This window comes from Heptranchias perlo, chromosome 40 (assembly GCF_035084215.1).
Source record: "Heptranchias perlo isolate sHepPer1 chromosome 40, sHepPer1.hap1, whole genome shotgun sequence".
In the NCBI taxonomy this organism is placed as follows: Eukaryota; Metazoa; Chordata; class Chondrichthyes; order Hexanchiformes; family Hexanchidae; genus Heptranchias; species Heptranchias perlo.
In genome coordinates this window covers 14089462-14110174 of record NC_090364.1, presented here as the reverse complement: position 1 = coordinate 14110174, position 20713 = coordinate 14089462, and the positions used below count along the sequence as shown (strand labels likewise).

At 44.5% G+C, this 20713-nt stretch overlaps 1 protein-coding gene across 9 annotated transcripts in view; it reads right to left on the bottom strand.

Annotated features, from left to right (window-relative positions):
• Nucleotides 1–15679, bottom strand: part of l3mbtl2 (L3MBTL histone methyl-lysine binding protein 2) — a 116048-nt gene extending 100369 nt beyond the window's left edge. For all 9 annotated transcript variants that reach the window (XR_010958752.1, XR_010958754.1, XR_010958753.1 and 6 more), the window contains exons 1-5: nt 15590–15679; nt 10780–11008; nt 6752–6885; nt 5129–5252; nt 3760–3839 (exon numbers count right to left, since the gene is read on the bottom strand). Coding sequence is in view for 2 of the 9 variants with exons in the window: in XM_067974660.1 (XP_067830761.1) it covers nt 3760–3839; nt 5129–5252; nt 6752–6885; nt 10780–11008; nt 15590–15604 (582 nt within the window). In the remaining 7 variants the exon portion in view is untranslated. The remainder of the gene's footprint in view (nt 1–3759; nt 3840–5128; nt 5253–6751; nt 6886–10779; nt 11009–15589) is intronic.
• Between the last annotated feature and the right edge of the window lie 5034 nt (nt 15680–20713).

The following is a 20713-nucleotide window of genomic DNA, read 5'->3' as shown; positions in this document are numbered from 1 at the left end:
CATTCGTAATAAGATGGATGAATTGACGGCACAAATAGAAACAAATGGGTATGATCTCATGGCCATTAGAGAGACGTGGTTGCAAGGTGACCAAGGTTGGGAGCTAAATATTCAGGGTTATTTAACATTTCGGAAGGATAGGAAAAAAGGTAAAGGTGGTGGGGTAGCTCTGTTAATAAAGGATGAAATCGGTATAATAGTGAGAAATGATCTTGGCTCAGAAGATCAAAGATGTCGAATCAATTTGGGTGGAGGTAAGAAATAGCAAGGGAAAGAAATCACTGGTGGGAGTAATATATAGGCCCCCTCACAGTAGCTACACTGTAGGGCAAATATTAATCAGGAAATAAGAGGGGCTTGTAAAAAAGGTAATGCAATAATCATGGGTGATTTTAACTTTCACATAGATTGGACAAATCAAACTGGCTAAAATAGCCCCGAGGAAGAGTTCATAGAGTGTATTAGGGACTGTTTCTTAGACCAATACATCGGGGAACCAACCTGGGAACAGGCCATTTTGGATCTGGTAATGGGTAACGAAACAGGATTAATTAATGATCTCAAAGTAAAGGATCCCTTGGGAAGCAGTGATCATAACATGATGAATGTCACATCCAGTTTGAGAGCGAGGATCTTGGGTCTGAAACTACTGTATTAAACTTAAGTAAGGGCAATTATAAAAGGAATGAGGGAGGAATTGGCTAAAGTGGACTGGGTGAACAGATTAGATGGTATGATGGTGGATAAGCAGTGGCAAACATTTAAAAAGATATTTTATGACTCGCAACAAAAATATATCCCTGTGAGGAGGAAAGACTCCACAAAAAGGGTGAACCAACCATGGCTAACTAAGGAAGTCATGGATGGTATCAGGTTAAAAGAAAAAGCATACAACATGGCAAAGATTACTGGTAAGCCCGAGGATTGGGATAACTTTAAAAACCAGCAAAGGATGACCAAAAGAATAATAAGAGGGAGAGAATAAATTATGAGAGTAAACTAGCAAGAAAAATAAAAACTGACAGTAAAAGCTTCTACGAGTATATAAAAAGGAAGAGGGTAGCTAAAGTAAACATTTGTCCCTTAGAGGATGAGACTGGGGAAATAATAATGGAAAACAAGGAAATGGCAGAGGAATTGAACAGATATTTTGTATCTATCTTCATAGTAGAAGACACTAATAATATACCAATAATAGTAGAAAATCAAGGGGCAAAGGGGAGGGAGGAACTAAAAAGAATCACTATCACTAGAGAAAAAGTACTAGGTAAACTAATGGGTCTAAAGGCTGACAAGTCCCCTGGACCTGATGGCTTGCATCCGAGGGTCTTAAAGGAAATGGCTACAGAGATAGTGGATGCATTGGTTGTAATCTTCCAGAATTCACTAGATTCTGGAAAGGGCCCAGCAGATTGGAAAACCGCAAATATACTGCATCCATTGGTTCCCCTTTATCCACCCTGCCCGTTACTTCCTCAAAAAACGCTATTAAATTAACCCCTATTCAAGAAGGGAGTGAGACAGAAAGCAGGTAACTATAGACCAGTGAGCCTAACATCTGTCATTGGGAAAATGCTACAATCCATTATTAAGGAAGTAGTAGCAGGTCATTTGGAGACTCATAATAAAACCATGTTGACTCTCCTTGATTGTATGAAGGGGAAATCATGTCTGACAAATTTATTAGAGTTTTTTGAGGAAGTAACGGGCAGGGTGGATAAAAGGGAACCAATGGATGCAGTATATTTGGATTTCCAAAAGGCATTTGATAAGGTGCCACATAAAAGGTTACTGCACAAGATAAGAGCTCATGGTGTTGGGGGTAATATACTGGCATGGATAGAGGATTGGCTAACTAACAGAAAACAAAGAGTTGGGATAAAAGGGTCATTTTCAAAATGGCAATCTGTAACTAGTGGGGTGCCGCAGGGATCAGTGCTGGGGCCTCAACTATTTACAATATATATCAATGATTTGGATGAAGGAACAGAGTGTCTTGTGGCCAAATTTGCTGATGATACAAAGATAGGTGGAAAAGCAAGTTGTGATGAGGACACAAAGTGTCTGCAAAGGGATATTGACAGGTTAAGCGAATGGGCAAAAATTTGGCAGATGGAAAATAATGTGGGAAAATGTGAAGTCATCCACTTTGGGAGGAAAAATAAAAAAGCAAAATATTATTTGAATGGAGAAATACTACAAAATGCTGCGGTAGAGGGATCTGGGTGTCCTCATACATGAAACACAAAAAGTCAACATACAGGTGCAGCAGGTAATCCGGAAGGCAAAAGGAATATTGGCCTTTATTTCTAGGGGGACGGAGTATAAAAGCAGGGAAGTCATGCTACAACTGTACAGGGTGCTGGTGAGACCACACCTGGAGTACTGCGTACAGTTCTGGTGCCCTTATTTAAGGAAGGACATACTTGCATTGGAGGCAGTTCAGAGAAGGTTCACTAGGTTGATTCTGGGTATGGAAGGGTTGTCTTACGAGGAAAGATTGAACAGGTTGGGTCTATACTCATTGGAGTTTAGAAGAATGAGAGGAGATCTTATTGAAACATACAAGATTCTGAGGGGACTCGATCGGGTAGCTGCTGAGAGGATGTTACCCCTCATGGGGGAATCAAAAGCTAGGGGGCATAGTCTCAGAATAAGGGGTTGCCCGTTTACGACGGAAACAAGGAGGAATTTCTTCTCCCAGAGGGTTGTGAATCTTTGGAATTCTTTACCCCAAAAAGCTGTGGAGACTGAGTCATTGAATACATTCAAGGCTGAGTTAGACAAATTTTTGATCAGCGAGGGAGTCAAAGGATGTGGGGAAAGGGCAGAAAAGTGGAGTGGAGGTAAAAATCAGATCAGCCATGATCTCACTAAATAGCGGAGCAGGCTCGAGGGGCCAAATGGCCTACTCCTGCTCCAATCTCTTATGGTCTTACTACCCCCAATCCCATGTGCTTTAAATTTTGCACATTAACCTCTTATGTGGGACTTTATCAAAGGCCTTCTTAAAATCCAAATAAACCACATCCACTGGTTCTCCTTTATCTATTCTACCAGTTACATCCTCAAAAAAAACTCCAGGATTGTCAAACTTGATTTCCCTTTCATAAATCCATGTTGACTTTGTCTAATCCCAGTGATATTTTCTAAGTGTCCTGTTATCACATCCTTTATAATAGACTCTAGCATTTTCCCTACTACTGATGTTGGGCTAACCGGTCTGTAGTTCCCTGTTTTCTCTCTCCTTCCTTTTTAAATAGTGGGGTTACTTTTGCCATGGCTGATCTTTGACCTCAACTCCACTTTCCCGCCCGATCCCTATATCCCTCGATACCCCTAGAGTCCAAAACTATTTTCTACAATGTGGTTCACCGTCAGGTCATTACACATCAGGATTCAGTCCAAGAATTTTGTTAAACATATTCCCCATAGGCTAGCACAAATACACGGTATGTCCAGAGACAAACATACAGTGCCACGAATGTCAGAGGCACAGGTTCAAACCCATGAGTTACCCATCTCAGCCGTACTGCGGTGGGGAAATGCCCAGAGGACAGATAGAGGGGGGGACCACCCCCCGGCTCCTGTTCTCCTGCTTCCTCCCACAATACTGTTTCAAAGCAACATTAGCACAAGCCTGGGAACTGGACAGTGGCTAATCTCTGGGCCAGGAATGGTGAAACGGGGATGGGAGAGACATGGAAGGGGGGGGGGGGGAATAAACACAATAACAAAGACATGTCTCATGTTACTCACATGTTTGAAGCAGCTAACAGGGGCAGCTTGGCAGTTTTGTTCCTCGATATACTTTCCCCATTCAAACCCTTGGCTAAAACCTTGATGGAAATAAATAAAGTCATTTTGGAAAACTGGATTTAAAAAATGTGCCCAGTTCAAAGCAGATTCAAGCTCCAACAATTGGCAGCATGCAATGGGCGAAGGGACGCGCGGGCTGCTATTCTGTTGATATCGACAATTCTGCTTTGTGAAGGCAACATGTCTCCCAGGTGCTCCTATACGCCTCCTGGTGGCCGATTCAACAGCAGCATTCTTGGGAGGTCCAGGAGCAGGTTGTTCCCCCGCTCTCTCGGCCTGGGGAAAGCGAGATAAAAAGACAGGATTCCCTGATAACACAACGGAGCCACGCAAACCAGAAGGTCCCAGGTTCGACGGCTGGCCCAGTTCTCAGATTCTTATGGCGATGCCATTATCGTTGAGCTGGTTAGTGATCGGGGCACGACAACTGGCCACAGTGTCCCCTGGGGCTCAGGAAAGGGGAAAAAACCACCCAAGGTTCTCATTTCTAATTGATATTTAATGACACAACTAGAAAATGCATTTGTGCATGCTCGGTGAGGATAGGACCACCCTCAGCTCTCGTCCCTCCCATGGTTGACCCAACTGCTGATGCTCTCAGTCGAACGGTGTACAGTTTTGGTCTCCTTATCTAAGGATATACTTGCCTTAGAGGCAGTCCAATGAAGGTGCGCTAGATTAATTCCTGGGATGAGAGGGTTGTCCTATGAGGAGAGATTGAGTAGAATGGGCCTATACTCTCTGGAGTTTAGAAGAATGAGAGGTGATCTCATTGAAACATACAAGATTCTGACAGGTTAGATGCTGTGAGGCGGTTTCCCTTGGCTGGAGAGTCTCAAACTGGGGGGCATGGTCTCAGGATAAGGGGCCGGCCATGTAAGACTGAGATGAGGAGGAATTTCTTCACTCAGGGGGTTGTGAATCTTCGGAATTTCCTACCCCAAAGGGCCGTGGATGCTGAGTCGTTGAGTATATTTGAGGCTGAGATCGATAGATTTTGGGAGTCTAGGGGTATCAAGGGATATGGGGATCGGGCGGGAAAGTTGAGTTGAGGTCGAAGATCAGCCATGATCTGATTGAATGGCAGAGCAGGTTCGAGGGGCCGTATGGCCTACTCCTGCTCCTATTTCTTATGTTCGAGGCTTACATCTGAAGAATGGCCACATGGTGAGGTATCAAAGAGTAATCTTGGAAGCATGCCCAGGCATCGGTAGGGAAGGGCAGTAAAGGGGCAGAAACAATCCAAGACTCCCTTAAAAGAGCATCTAATCCACAATTTGCTGATCTGTAACAAAATTCTGAGCCTTACCAGTATTGCTATTCTGAGTGCCATCTGTTCCCTGCCCACTGGACTGATGCTGTAGAAATGCCCCTAGTTTAGCTGCCCATGAAGCTTTGTTCAACACCTTTGCTTTTTTCGTAGGTGGTTTTCCCTGTGGAATAACAAACAGACTTTAATCTTTATATGAAAATGTAACTTGCAACACAAAATATTTTTTCTGTGGGATGAAGAAGTCAGGTTTTATGGATTTTTAATTTTAGAAATCTGGGGTAAGAAAAATAAAACACACACCCACCCACCCCCATTTCGGATCACTATGTGGAAATTCCTGCATTAAATTGTATCTCTGGACATCAAGTGAGGATAAGTGCAGACTTGTCTGTCATCTAACACAAACCTTTCATACTTTATAGTGTCAAAAGGATAAAAGAGAGATAGAAATAGGGTCATTTCTTCTGATCTGGAGCCAAAAATTTATAGGCACCTGGAAACTTGAAAATTTTCCTCACTAACATCAACTAACCTGTAGGTGACCCAAGGGTGTGTCGATTCACAATCAGACTTTGTGACCTTAGATGGACAAGCCAATTTATATAGAGCCCAACCTTTGCATAAGAACAATGCATTGTATGTTACATGACTCATGATCATAAAACATTATTCACAACACACAAACAGGCCATTCAGCCCAACTGGACTATACCAATGTTTATGCTCCACTTGAGCCACCTCCCACCCTACTTTATCTGCAAATCCTTCTATTCCTTTCTCCCTCATGTGTTTATCTAGCTTCCCCTTAAATGCATCTATTCTATTCACCTCAACTACTCCTTGTGGCAACAAGTTCCACATTCTAACCACTCTCTGGGTAAAGGAGTTTCTCCTGAATTCCTTATTGGATTGATTAGTGACTGCCTCATATTTATGGCCCCTAGTTTTGGACTCCCCCACAATTGGAAACATCTTCTCCATGTCTACCCTATCAAATCCCTTCATAATTTTAAAATGGTCAGCCCTCAGCCTTTTCTTTTCTATAGAAAAGAGCCCCAGCCTGTTCAGTCTTTCCCAATAGTTATAACCTCTCAATTCATAGAAGGTACAGCTCAGGAGGAGGCCATTCGGGCCATCATGCCTGTGCCGGCTCTTTGAAAGAGCTATCCACTTAGTCCCACTCCCCTGCTCTTTCCACATGGCCCTGTAATTTTTTTCCCTTCAAGTATTTATCCAATCTCACTTCGAGTAACATCCTTGTAAATCATTTTTTGCACCTTCTCCAGCGCCTCCATATCCTTTTTGTAATATGGAGACCAGAAATGTGCACGGTACACTAACTGCTAAAGGAGACCCCTCTTGTTGCCTAAATGCAAGGCATTGTGATAACTGGGGAGGTGATTTGTTGTCACCATTAGCCCCCGACTCCCGCAACCCCCCCCCCACTCCCTCTACACCCACCCAACCCAGAGCGTTCTCTACCCAATCAGCCCCGGGTCTGCAGACATGGCCGGACAAACTCTGTGACCACTGTCCCATCTCTAGGACTTTTTAAGCAAAACTGCAGCACTCGGGCAGCAAGTCACACAACGCACAGTAAGTGGAGAAGTTTTCAGGGTATCAACCTGCGACTGGCCACTTACATTAATGAAAACTAACCTGTAATCTAGCCAAGATGCTGGCTTTCTTCGAGTTGGAGGAGTAACTTCGCGAACAGGAGACGCTGCAGAATCTTTTAGTCTTGGAAAAAAAGGTTTCTCGAGCTCCCATAATCCCGCACATCTCACAGGTAGCTTAAAAGATCAAATAAATAAATATTTTATTAAAAAAAACACAAGGATAAATAAAAGTCAGGATCATCGCAGCTTTTAACAACAGAACTGAAGAGGGCGGAAAGATAAAAAGGAAATGTTGGAAATCTGAAATAAAAGCAGAAAATGCTGGAAACACTCAGCAGGTCAGGCAGCATCTGTGGAGAGAGGAACAGAATTAAAGTTTCATGTTGTGACCTGAAACATTAACTCTGTTTCTCTCTCCACAGATGCTGCCTGACCTGCTGAGTGTTTCCAGCATTTTCTGCTTTAATTTCTAGCATTCGCAGTATTTTGCTTCCGAAAGAGAAAGACAGGTTAATATTTTGAGTGTAACCCATCGTCAGAAATAAAAGACTGTCAATAGCAGCAAACTAAAAGGGGAAAGTGCATTTGATAGAGGTGAATTTTTCTGTTCTTTAATTTAATTCATGGTTTGGTGGGGAGTGGTTATTATTATACACTGTGTAATAATAACCCCTCTCCACTGCAGCAACTCGCCAAGGCTTCTTCGACAGCACCTCCCAAACCCGTGACCTCTACCACCTAGAAGGACAAGGGCAGCAGGCACATGGGAACAACACCACCTGCATGTTCCCCTCCAAGTCACACACCATCCCGACTTGGAAATATATCGCCGTTCCTTCATTGTCGCTGGGTCAAAATTCTGGAACTCCCTTCCTAACAGCACTGTGGGAGAACCGTCACCACACGGACTGCAGCGGTTCAAGAAGGCGGCTCACCACCACCTTCTCAAGGGCAATTAGGGATGGGCGATAAATGCCGGCCTCGCCAGCGACGCCCACATCCCATGAACGAATAAAAGAAAAAATTTATATGAGAAGGTGCGGTCATCATGTACACGGGAATTTCTTATAAAGGACTGGAGAGATGAGATAATGGTCAAATACAAACAATGCATCATTTTTAACAGATGCACCTACTGGCTCAGTTAAAAAGGTTAAACGACAAAAAAAACCTCTCACAATCCTGCCTTCAAGGAAAGAAAAAGCAACAAGAATCAGTCTGAAAACAAACAGGCACAACAGTAATAGAAAATGGACAGACTCTGAAGGGATCGCCTGGATTGGCATTACTGCAGCATCTGAATGGAGAGCAGACTGACACTCCGATGCAGTACTGAGGGAGTGCTGCACTGTTGGAGGTGCTGTCTCTCAGATGAGACGTTAAACCGAGGCCTCGTCTGCACTCTCCAGCGGATGTAAAAGATCCTGTGACACGATTCTGAAGAGCAAGGGAGTTTGCCCCGGTAACTTGGCCGATAATTTATCCCTCAACTGACATCACTAAAACAGATGAACTGGTCATTATGACGTTGCTGTTTGTGGGAGCTTGCTGTGTGCAAATTGGCTGCCGCGTTTCCTACATCACCACAGTGACTGCACTTCAAAAAGTACTTAATTGGCTGTGAAGTGCTTTCGGACGTCCTGAGGTCGACAATGGTAGTTTTTAATATTAACAGAAGCATTCCCAATACTCGCAATTCACTCAAGTCTTGATATTTGGACAAAACTTTTTCCAATGCTCAATTCACACAGGAAATTTAAACACAATTAATACTGGAAATTTAAACTTCTGCAAATGGAATTTTCAGTCCTGATTTTTGGACCACTAACACTCATGTGGAAGTTTCCTGAACCTTGGCGGACATCGTTAAAACAGATTATCTGGTCGTTTATCTCATTGCTGTTTGTGGGATCTTGCTGTGCACAAATTGGCTGCTGCGTTTCTTACATCACGTCTAGTGGCTAATATATTGGACAAAACTGCTGTAAACCCACTTCACCTGAAGACTACACTTGGTCTTGACTCCTTGTGTGCAACACCACGGTTGATTAGCAAGTACATAAGTTTAAGATAAAGAACTATATTTAAGGAGGTTTCAAATGCTCAAAAAAGTCTTACGTTCTATTGAACAACCCTTTCTAGTTAGTGTGGGCAAGGACCAAGGCTTTGGCCCTGGTTCCAAGCATTTGAACTGAGAAAACCAGGGTTGCTATTTGAAAAGAAAAGGCTTTAATGCTCATTGCTGCATTAATATGACTCTGCACTATCCCGCCCAGCTAAAGTGGGGGGGCTATCAGATGCCAAGCTAAATTCCTAAAGGTGTTTTAGGCACGTTGGGGAAGGGGAGAGAATTGCAATAGCCTCGAGCAACAATACCAGGAACCACCAACATGCTTTGGAGCTGCTCTTCCGGTGAAAAGGATTTTTGTTTGAGGTAAGCATCCCTTCTGCGTTCGAGTGCAGTTGTGATCTCAATCACAGAGGATAGCAAGGCATTTAGAAAGGAACAGGTAGGATTTTGCTCCTGTAAGGAATGTGCAGGAAATGTTATAGCTTTATAAGAGATTGGAGAACATTGTACAGCTGAGGGAGAAACCTGCTTGCCTGATTTTCATAGGCTTTAAGCCTAATGCCTCAAGAGAACAAGGCCAGCTCTTAGATTTTAGTCAAGATATATACTCCAGCTCCATTAGGGCAGATGGGAGATTTACTGAATGTATCTCTATCGTAAGGAGAGTGAAGCAGCGTTTCTCACTGCCACAGGTGCGTCTAGTGATAACGGCGTTGTCAAAAGCAGGTTCTGCTATTGGTAACACGTTGCCAATAGTGATTTCTAACCCTACCACCAAGGCTTACCGCTAGCACTAACCCCAAGCCCTAAATCACGCCAGGTCAATAGAGTGCAGGGTTGATTGTGGCGTTAACAGTCACCGTGCTGTCATCGATGGTGCAAGTCGGCTGCGTTGCCATTAGTCGCTCCATTTCTGAAAATATTGCATTGTTGGCAGAATCACTTTGACATCGAGACCATCAAGGCAGCTGGCATATTCCAAGCTGCCCCGCATAGGGCCTTCGAACATGCGGACAGCAGATATACAGTAGATGAGAAACCCCAAGGCTTAGCAACACAGTTGCTGGAAGGGGCTCGCTGGAGGTTGTTTAGGAAGCAATGCATTCATGTATCCAGGGGTCGGTGCCTGCCGTGAATCTGTGGCAGAGAAGCAAGAAGCTGCTGCTGCAGCTTTGCACCTCCAACTAGTGGAACCGACATTCAGTGGGATGTTGAGTGTGTCCACGTGGGTCAGGAGAACAGTGGCAAAGCGCTCACACGCCTCAAGTGAGTTGTGCTCACCATGTCACTCATGAGAGACTCCCAGGACCTGCTGTCCACCTAATAAGGGCTCAACCCCATCAGTGTCCCCGTCACACTTCCCCACGTTGACTGCCATCAGTTTTGATAGAGTCGAAAGGGAGTAATGTTTCCACTGGCAGGAGGGTCAGTAACCAGATGACACACATTTAAGATAATTGGCAAAAAATCCAGGAGGGGTGGAGAAGAAAGGAGATTTTTTTTTAAAAACGCAGCAAGTTATGATGATCTGGAACGGACTACCTGAAAAGGTGGTGGAAGCAGATTCAATAGTAGCTTTCAAAAGGAAATTGGTTGATTACTTCAAAAGGAGAAATTTGTAGGGCTATGGACAAAGAGCAGGGGAGTGGGACGAATTGGATAGCTTCTTCAAAGAGCCGGCCCAGACATGATGGGCCGAATGGCCTCTTTCTGTGCTGCATGATTCTATGATCTCTTAAACTGTCTATGTCCCTTTGTAACTTCCTCCTAACTTTCACTGGATCCTTACTGGTAGCAAACTACACCTCCCTTGATCTAGTTTCTGTCTCAGTCCTATATTCCTGAGTTTGGCCCCTGTCCACCACAAGCTACAGTTTTTGATTCAACTGCCACAGGTTTGAGATTCCAGCATAAATAAACACACTGATTAAAATCTTTGAGTCCCTAACACGCAAACCGTGTTACACATTAACAGATATAATAAGTCAAGAGTATACCCATTCCGAGTTTTCCATCGATAGATGATTCATCGTCATTCATCATTCCTAATGATATCGACTCAGACTCCAAGTCCTGCTGTTGGTCACCTCTTTCCTCATCTTCCATATTCTCATCACTTGATTCCTCGGTGCTGAAGTTTCCATCACTGCTACTTCCACGGTCTTCCAGACTATCGCAGTCATAGTCATCATCTCCAATAGCCCCAAAGGCCATTTCTGTATCATTCTGCAGATATAAAAATAAATAAATAGGAGCACTAGGGTCAGAATGTCTCTTTTCCCTCTGGAACCAGAGTCTAAATACAACCTAAAACTAACGACAGCCTCCTCTGGCTCGGACTTCTGGAAGGATTCTAAAGCACGTTGAGTTTGGCCAGTCTCAACCCAAGTCCAACAGTGCAAGGCAATATTATAAATTTATCCGCAATTTTCCCAAGACAAGATACTGGCTGGTGGTCACTAGATTATTCTCTTCTGAAGTTGTGGCGAGGCACATTGTTAAACAGAGGGCAGCATTACTCTGCGTCCAACCCATGATGTACTATACTGGGGTTTGTACAATGGGTACAAGTAGAAAAATATTCTATCCATCTCCGTCCCTGCCTCAGCCCATCTGCTGCTGAAACCCTTATCTGTGCTTGTAACCTCCAGACTCGACTATTCCAGTGCTCTCCTGGCCGGCCTGCCACCTTGCACCCTCCATAAATTTCAGCTCATCTATAGCTCTGCGGCCCGTATCCGAACATGCAGCAAGTCCCGCTCACCCATCACCCCGTGCTCACTGACCTACATTGTCTCCCGGTCCGACAATGCCTCAGATTTCAAATTCTCATCCTTGTTTTCAAATCCCTCCATGGCCTCGCCCCTCCCTATCTCTGTAACCTCCTCCAATTCTGGCCTCTCGTGTATCCCGGATTTCCTTCGCCCCCTCCATTGGCGGCTGTGCCTTCAGCTGCCAAGACACTAAGCTCTGGAATTGCCTCCCTAAACCTCTCTCTCAGGACGCTCCATAAAACCTACCTCTTTGACCAAGCTTTTGGTCATCTGTCTTAATATCTCATGTAGCTCGGTGTCAATTTTTTGTTTGATAACGCTCCTGTGAAGTGCCTTGGGACGTTTTATAAGATAATTGCAAGTTGTTGTTGTTGTCCATGTCCCCCTATGTCTTACAGTCAAACGTAGCACATTCATTCTTTTTAACAGGGAACGCATCTTATTCTGGTCTACAGTAACAAAGAGGAATGTTTATGCCAGCGCCAGCACATTACAAAACAAACTCAGCTTATGTTACCAGATCAATGGCATCCATCACACTCTAACACAACATCCAGCTCAATCGCCCCCCACAGTCAGCATAAAGCTGTAGATTGGGGAGGGGGGCATTGTGATTAAAGCCAATCAAATTAACAGTAAATCCCTTTCTGGTACTTATTACACTAATGGCCCAGTCAGCATCAAATTATTCCTCGACATTTATCATACCATAACAATGTAGCCCTCCACTGATCATAAAATCCACATCCAAGCTGTAATGCCTTCTGCTGAGGTGACTTCCCCTCCTCCTAAGCCTTTGTACCCCCATGCCCTGTTTTCCCTTCTCTTCTTCCACTCCTTCTCCCCTCAATCCTCCTTTCCCAACTCCCACTCACCTCCCTTGGTCCAATTATCTCCCACACTCTAGCCCTCCTTGGTCTTGACTCTCCTTGTGCAACACTTCACCACATTAATTCCTGGGATGAGAGGGTTGTCCTATGAGGAGAGGTTGAGTAGAATGGGCCTATACTCTCTGGAGTTTAGAAGAATGAGAGGTGATCTCATTGAAACATATAATATTCTGAGGGGGCTTGACAGGGTAGATGCTGAGAAGCTGTTTCCCCTGGCTGGAGAGTCTAGAACTAGGGGGCATAGTCGCAAAATAAGGAGTTGGCCTGCGGCCCGTATCCGAACATGCAGCAAGTCCCGCTCACCCATCACCCCGTGCTCACTGACCTACATTGTCTCCCGGTCCGACAATGCCTCAGATTTCAAATTCTCATCCTTGTTTTCAAATCCCTCCATGGCCTCGCCCCTCCCTATCTCTGTAACCTCCTCCAATTCTGGCCTCTCGTGTATCCCGGATTTCCTTCGCCCCCTCCATTGGCGGCTGTGCCTTCAGCTGCCAAGACACTAAGCTCTGGAATTGCCTCCCTAAACCTCGAGGAGGAATTTCTTCACTCGGGGGTTGTGAATATATGGAATTCCCTACCCCAGAGGGCTGTGGATGCTGAGTCGTTGAGTATATTCAAGGTTGAGATCAATAGATTTTTGGACTCTAGGAGAATCAAGGGATGTGGAGATCGAGCAGGAAAGTGGAGTTGAGGTCGAAGATCAGCCATGATCTGACTGAATGGCGGAGCATGCTCGAGGGGCAGTATGGCCTACTCCTGCTCCTATTTCTTATGCTGCAGGAGATCAGAGGGGAAATGTCACTGAGCCTCCTGTCACTCGCTTCCTAACAAGTTGTGGCAGTGGTCGAAGGAGCAGACCACCACCTCGCTTGGCTTGGGAAGGGAGAAAATACCTCAGACAGAAAATTTCACCTTCAAAAATAAATTGTGTAGGTGGATGTGACCAGGGAGGTTAAACAATTCATCAGAATGCAATAATCCTGGGGGTGGGTCCACATTGTTATGGTGTGAATGGTAAAAAAGAACCAGAGGTGAGAGGAGGAGAATTTTTTTTTAAACACAGCGAGTTATTACAATCTGGAATGCGTTGCCTGAAAGGGCGGTGGAAGCAGATTCAATAGTAACTTTCAGAAGGGAATTGGATAAATACTTGAAGGGGAAAAAATTTACAAGGCTATGGGGAGTGAGACTAATTGGATAGCTTTTCCTATGCTGTATCATTCTATGATCCTGCAACATTTCAGCACAGAAGAGATCCTCAATGTTACTGACATGTCCAACACTAACCAGTCTTTGTCTGTTATACTGTGTATTACACTGTATCAGTTGGGAGTCCACATAGCCCACGCCTGGTAACTTTGAAAACAATTTGAAACATAGTTTCATCACAAGGTAAATGCTGATCACTTAATGAGAAGCATTGCAAGAGGAAGGAAACACTGAACAAGGACCTTTCTAAACAGTCAGGTAAAGGGAGAAATTTTAACCTAACCCGCCCATCAGGAAATTGACAGTCTCGGGTGCAACGGTGGTTTTACACCCCTCGATGGAGGGTGATATTGGACGGGATGTTAAACGGCGTTCCACCCGATCCCGTGGGTTTCTCGCCCAGAGAGTTAGATTAAAATTACTGTATCCCCCAAACAGTAAATATTGCTCAACGTTGGTTTGACTGCTTGTCGTTATTGTGTTGTAATGCTTTGATTCATAGTGTAGGAGGACAGAGACCATGTCTTCCCACATAGAAAAGGGGGTAAAGGGAAGGAACTCCACTTTTCTCCTTTAAATATCTCCTCCAAACCCATCTCCTGTCATTGGTCATCCCTCTTAACCTCTCTCCAGGCTTGGCCTCCATCTTCAATATGGGACTGTTTTTTTTTAACATTAACGACGCTGTAGAAATGGAACCCATTGTTGACTGTTCCTCAGGTTTCACCCAGTTTCCAGGTGGCCTCCAACAGCACAACTGAGGCAGAGACTTCTTCACACAAAGGGGAGTGGAAATCTGGAACTCGCTCCCCCAAGAAGCCGTTGAGGCTGGGGGTCAACTGAAAATGTCAAAACTGAGACTGATAGATTTTTGTTAGCCGAGGGTATTAAGGGTTATGGAACCAAGGCGGGTAGATGGAGTTAAGATACAGAGCAGCCATAATCACACTGAATGGCAGAACAGGCTCGAGGGGCTGAATGGCCTCCTCCTGTTTCTAGAAGACCTAGACCGCCAAGTGATAGAAACTGCAAATTGCTGCGAACACAGATCAGGTGAGCAAAGGATCAGCCTCACTATTTAGGTATTCATTTATAAGGCTCATACTGCCAGCTGGTTAAACTACCATAGGACTACGATTAGAATAAAAGCCTCACTTTTGCCAGAGTAAATTTATTAAAACTTTTCATTGAAACACAGCTCAACTCATTTCAAAAGTTCCGATCCATTTTTTTTTTCCAAATAATCATGTTATACAACAGGCAGAACGACATTATAAATTAAATTGCGATTAAGAAAGTATTCCCGTTACAATTATTAACTAACAACCGCAGCTGTTTTGCTGCAGCGTGACATCCCAAAACAAATCCCTTGAACTTCTACCCTTAATGAGACTGTCTGCCCAAATATCAACGTTGCATAAAAAGTCCTGGAAGGAGTGAAAATTAATGAGGAGATCAGAGCAAATAACAAGTCACTTGCCGCAGCAATCACATGCCTTACCTGTTAAACATTGAACAAAGCAAACAAGAGGAATGGATTACTAAATGGTGCAGCATCTGATAACATTGTTGTGTGATGGTTGTCTTGTCCAGGACCTTAGAATTCAGCCATAACTGCACTGCTCACAAACATTTAGCAACAATGATAACACACACCCACTATCTCTCATTTTGACCGTATATCTTCTTGTTAACAATGGCTCTGTTTACTTCCAAAGTACTAGCTAGAAACAAACAAGTTTTTAAAAAAGCAGTAAATGCATTACAAACACAATCTGTGGGTAATGGGACGTCAACTATAAAACAGTAATTCATTGTGAGGTACAAGATTTGTAACCATCATACAAATTACAGCTCACCTCTTTTGTTCTCAAACTATATAAAAATGTTTTATTTTTAATTCATTCACAGCACTTTTAAAAAGAACTCACAATCTTTTCCCCCATCTCTTCTGCCTCCAAACACCTTGACTTTTAGAACTCAGGAACTCATTGTCGACAATGCTGCCATCTTAGCAAGGACCAACTCCTTATAATGCGCTCTCTTACTGGAGGGGCCTCCATCCCCCCTAACCAATGGAAAGTGCTAGTACTGAATAGGTAACGTGCTGCTGGGGTTGTAAAGCACCCTGGGAGATGTAGTCCATCAGAATTAATGCACTATTGCAACTTCATGATCATTTGTAGTTTTTTGTGCCAAAAAAAATTGAATTAAGCAATATAAATAACGCAACAAACTGGAAATTTACTGCTAAAAAGATTTAAGTAATCAGATATTTTGACTGATGTGACTTTGAATTAAGAGCAGACTGTATCATTTTTTTTAAAGGAATGCTGCAGAATGAGGCCCAATATTGGCATTATCCCCAAGTAGTCATATATATAAAAAAGGCAGCCCTGTATAATTTAAAAGCAAATGTCCTCCACCTTCAATTGGGGCTGCCAGATCCACCATATTCCTGCAGTTTTGAGCTAAATTATAATCTTCCACTGTCTCTCATTTGTTACATTGCTTGTCCGACATCCAGTACTGGATGAGCAAAAATTTCCTCTAACTAAACAGTGGGAAGACCGAAGCCATTGTCTTCGGTCCCTGCTGGAAACTCCATTCCCTAGCCACCGACTCCATCCCACTCCCTGGCCACTGTCTGAGGCTGAACCAGACCATTCTCAACCTTGGCGTCCTATTTGACCCCGAGATGAGGTTCCGACCACATATCCGCTCCATCACCAAGACCGCCTACTTCCACCTCTGTATCATCGCCTGTCTCCGCCCCTGCCTCAGCTCATCTGCTGCGGAAACCCTCATCCATGCCTTTGTTACTTCCAGACTGTCTATTCCAATGCTCTCCTGGCCGGCCTCCCAGCTTCCACCCTCCATAAACTTGAGCTCATCCAAAACTCTGCTGCCCGTATCCTAACTCGCACCAAGTCCCGTTCAACCATCACCCCTTGTGCTCGCTGACCTAAGTTGGCTCCCGGTCTGGGAACACCTCGATTTTAAAACTCTCATCCTTGTTTTCAAATCCCACCATGGCCTCGCCCCTCCCTATCTCTGTAACCTCCTCCAGCCCTACAACCCTCCGAGATCTCTGCGCTCCTCCAATTCTTGCCTCTTGTGCATCCCTGATTTTATTCGCTCCACCATAGGTGGCCGTGCCTTCAGCTACCTAAGCCCTAAGCTCTGGAATTCCCTCCCTAAACCTCTCTACCTCTCTATCCTCCTTTAAGATGCTCCTTAAAACCTACCTCTTTGACCAGGCTTTTGTGCACTGTCCTAATACCTCCTTATGTGGCTCGATGTGAAATTTTGTTTGATAACACTCCTGTGAAGCGCCTTGGGAGATTTTACCACGTTAAAGGCTCTATATAAATGCAGGTTGTTGTTGTTCTTGGATTAGCCGCAGCTCCCGGCACTCTCTGAATGTTTGAGTACCTTCACGGGTTCTCAGGCCGCTTGTGATTTTTGCGGCGTGGAAGAATCCATGTTTCGTGTGTACGTGGAGTGCGAGAGGTTACATCTCAACTTTTGGATGTACCTCTGCCCTCCGCTCCTGATCTTTGGCCACCCGGTGCGGAGGGTGCGGGGGTTGGGGTCGGAGAGCCTCCCAGTGGGCCTAGCCGAGATGGTGATTTACAGGTCCATGATGGGCACGGCCTGTGGGGTGGGGAGGGAAGGGATCTCCCTGGCTGCTCACCTCTTTTCCACTGTACTCTCTGTGCCTGGGTGGCCTTGAGAGAGGGAACCTGCGATGTCGGTCGGTAGGCTGGAGACCTCTTGCGACCGGTGGGCACCGCAGGGTAGAGAGTGTCTTATACACAACATTGCGGTTTGGTTGGGAAAGTTCCTTTTGCTTTTGTTGGGACTTTGTTGCTGATGTTGAACTTTTTTTAGTTTGAGTGGACCATATGATTCTTTCTTATTTTAGTGGTGCCCTAAAAGGGGCACTTATGCTGATTCTTATTTGGTGCCCCTGGGGTAACCCTGTGTCACCCTTTTTGGTCCATCAAAATAGGCCCAGCACTCTGAATTTTTAAGTATCTTCATGGATTCGCAGGACGCTTGTGACTTCTGCAGCCTGGACGTTTCTGGTTTCCACGTGTACATGGAGAGCAAGAGGCTGAAGTCCCTATTCAGTTATTTGAGGGGGCTGCTCCTCAACTTCTGGTCACGCTTTAGTCCCACGCTCCTGATCTTCGGCCAACTGGTATAGAGGGGAGGCCGGTGAGTAGGAGGACCTCCTCGTGGGTCTGCTCCTGGGCCTGGCCAAGATGGCGATTTACAGGTCCAGGGATAGGTGCGGCCCATGGGAAGGGTCACTCTGGCTGCCTGTCTCTCTTCCACGGTATTGTCCATGGAGCATGCAGCATCCACTGGTACACTTGAGGCCTTCCATGACCGATGGGCACCGCAGGGTATAGAGTGTCTTCTAAAAGAATGAACTTGCATTTATGTAGCACCTTTCACAAGCTCAGGACGTCCCAAAGCGTTTTACAGCCAATGAAGTACTTTTGAAGTGTAGTCACTGTTGTAATGTTGGAAATGCAGCAGCCAATTCGCGCACAGCAAGATCCCACAAACAGCAATATGATAATGACCAGATAATCTGTTTTAGTGATGTTGGTTGAGGGATAAGCATTGGCCAGGACAACGGGGAGAACTCCCCTGCTCTTCTTCCAATAGTGCGATCGTTTACCTCCACCATACGGGGCAGATGGAGCTTCAGTTTAACATCTCATCTGAAGGATGGCACCTCCAACAGTGCAGCACTCCCTCAGTACTGCACTGGGGTGTCAGCCTAGATTTTGTGCTCAAGCCTCTGGAGTCGGACTTGAACCCAATCAGAGGCAAGAATGCTCCCATCTGAACCACAGCTGACAAACCAATAATACACCAATAACAATAATATTGCCATTTGATTGGTTAAGTTACTTCTGGTCTTTTGTTGCTTTATTAAAGTGTGTTAGTTTGATTAGACCATATATCTGTTATATCAATGATGCCTTAAAGGGGCACTTGTGCTGATTCTTTTCAGGTGACACTGGAGCCTCTGTGTCACTCTTATTGGTCAATCAAAATAGGCCCAGCACTCCCTGCTATTGCACTAAAAGCAACGAGCAGTAGGGGGTGCTGGGAGCTTGGCAATCAAGTCCAAGTAAAGTTCTATCACCCCTGAGCTCGGATATGCTGCAAACTGGTAGGCCTCGCTGGGATAATAGTCCAATTTGTGGCAAACATTTGAAAACACATACAAATGATTTTAAAATTACACCCAGGCCATATTTTTCATACCAAAAGCTTTAGGATAAACCTGTGATAGGACTTCACCTTGTAGTATTGCTTTAAAACCATCAATGATGAGGATGAGGATGGGGCTGGAGAAGGTTGTTCCTGTAGTCTTCACAGTGTACTCTTTCTATACTTTTTTAAATTCATTCATGGGATGTGGACATCACGGGCAAGGCCAGCGTTTATTGCCCATCCCTAATTGCCCTTGAGAAAGTGATGGTGAGCTGCCGCCTTCAACCACTGCAGTCCATGCAGCGAAGGTAGCAGGATTGTACAACTGAGTGGCTTGCTAGGCCATTTCAGAGGGCAGTTAAGAATCAACCATATTGCTGTGGGTCTGGAGTCACATATAAGCCAGACCGGGTAAGGACGGCAGGTTTCCTTCCCTAAAGGACGTTAGTGAACCAGATGGGTTTTTACAACAATTTTTACAAGCTTTGCAATCACCATTACTGATACTAGCTTTTCATTCCAGATTTTTATTTTATTTAACTGAATTTAAATTCCCCAGCTGCGGTGGTGGGATTATTAGTCCAGGCCCCTGGATTACTAGCCCAGTAACATAACCATTATGCTACCATACCCCGTGGGTATAACAGAATGAATTGATGCCAGAGTTTCCAATTCTGGGGGGGGGGGGCGAAATCATTTCAATGTCAGAAGCAGCAGTACAAACATTTTTATATATCGCCTTTAATATAAAAATAGTTCCAATGCACTTCACAGAAGCATAAACAGACAAAAAACTACACTGAGCCAAAGAAAGAGATATTAAAAGGGATGACTAAAAGCCTGGTCAAAGAGATGGGCTTTAAGGAGGGTCTTAAAGGAGAGAGAGAGGTGGAGAGACAGAGACCTGACTGAATTTTATGAAGAGGTGACGAAAGTAGTGGACAGTGGAATGTCTATGGATGTTGTTTATATGGACTTCCAGAAGGCATTTGATAAAGTCCATCATAAGAGACTGTTAGCTAAAGTTGAAGCTCATGGAATTGAGGGCAAATTATTGACCTGGTTAGGAAATTGGCTGAGCGGCAGGAGACAGAGAGTCGGGATAATGGGCAGGTACTCAAATTGGCAGAATGTGACTAGTGGTGTCCCACAGGGATCTGTGTTGGGGCCTCATCTATTCACTTTATTTATTAGCGACTTAGATGACAGGATAGTGACATATCCAAGTTTGCCGATGACACAAAGATAGGCAGCATTGTAAGCAGTGCAGATGGAAGCATAAAATTACGGAGAGATATTAATAGATTAAGTGAATAGGCAAAACTGTAGCAAATGGATTTCAATGTAGGCAAGTGTGAGGTCATCCACTTTGGACCTAAAAAGGATAGATCAGAGTACTTTCAAAATGGTGAAAAGCTCGAAACAGCGAAGGTTCAAAGAGACTTAGGGGGCCATGTACATAGATCATTAAAATGTCATGGACAGGTACAGAAAATAATCAAAAAGGCTAATGGAATGCTGGCCTTTATATCTAAAGGACTAGAGTACAAGGGGGTAGAAGTTATGCTACAGCTATACAATGCTGGGGTTAGACCACACCTGGAGTAAAGTGTTCAGTTCTGGACACCACAGCTTAGGAAGGATATATTGGCCTGGAAGGAGTGCAGCGTAGATTTACTAGAATGAGACCTGGACTCCAAGGGTTAATTAACGAGGGTTGTATTCCCTGGAATTTAGAAGATTAAGGGGTGATTTGATGGAAGTTTTCAAGATATTAAGGGGAAGTGATAGGGTAGATAGAGAGAAACTATTCC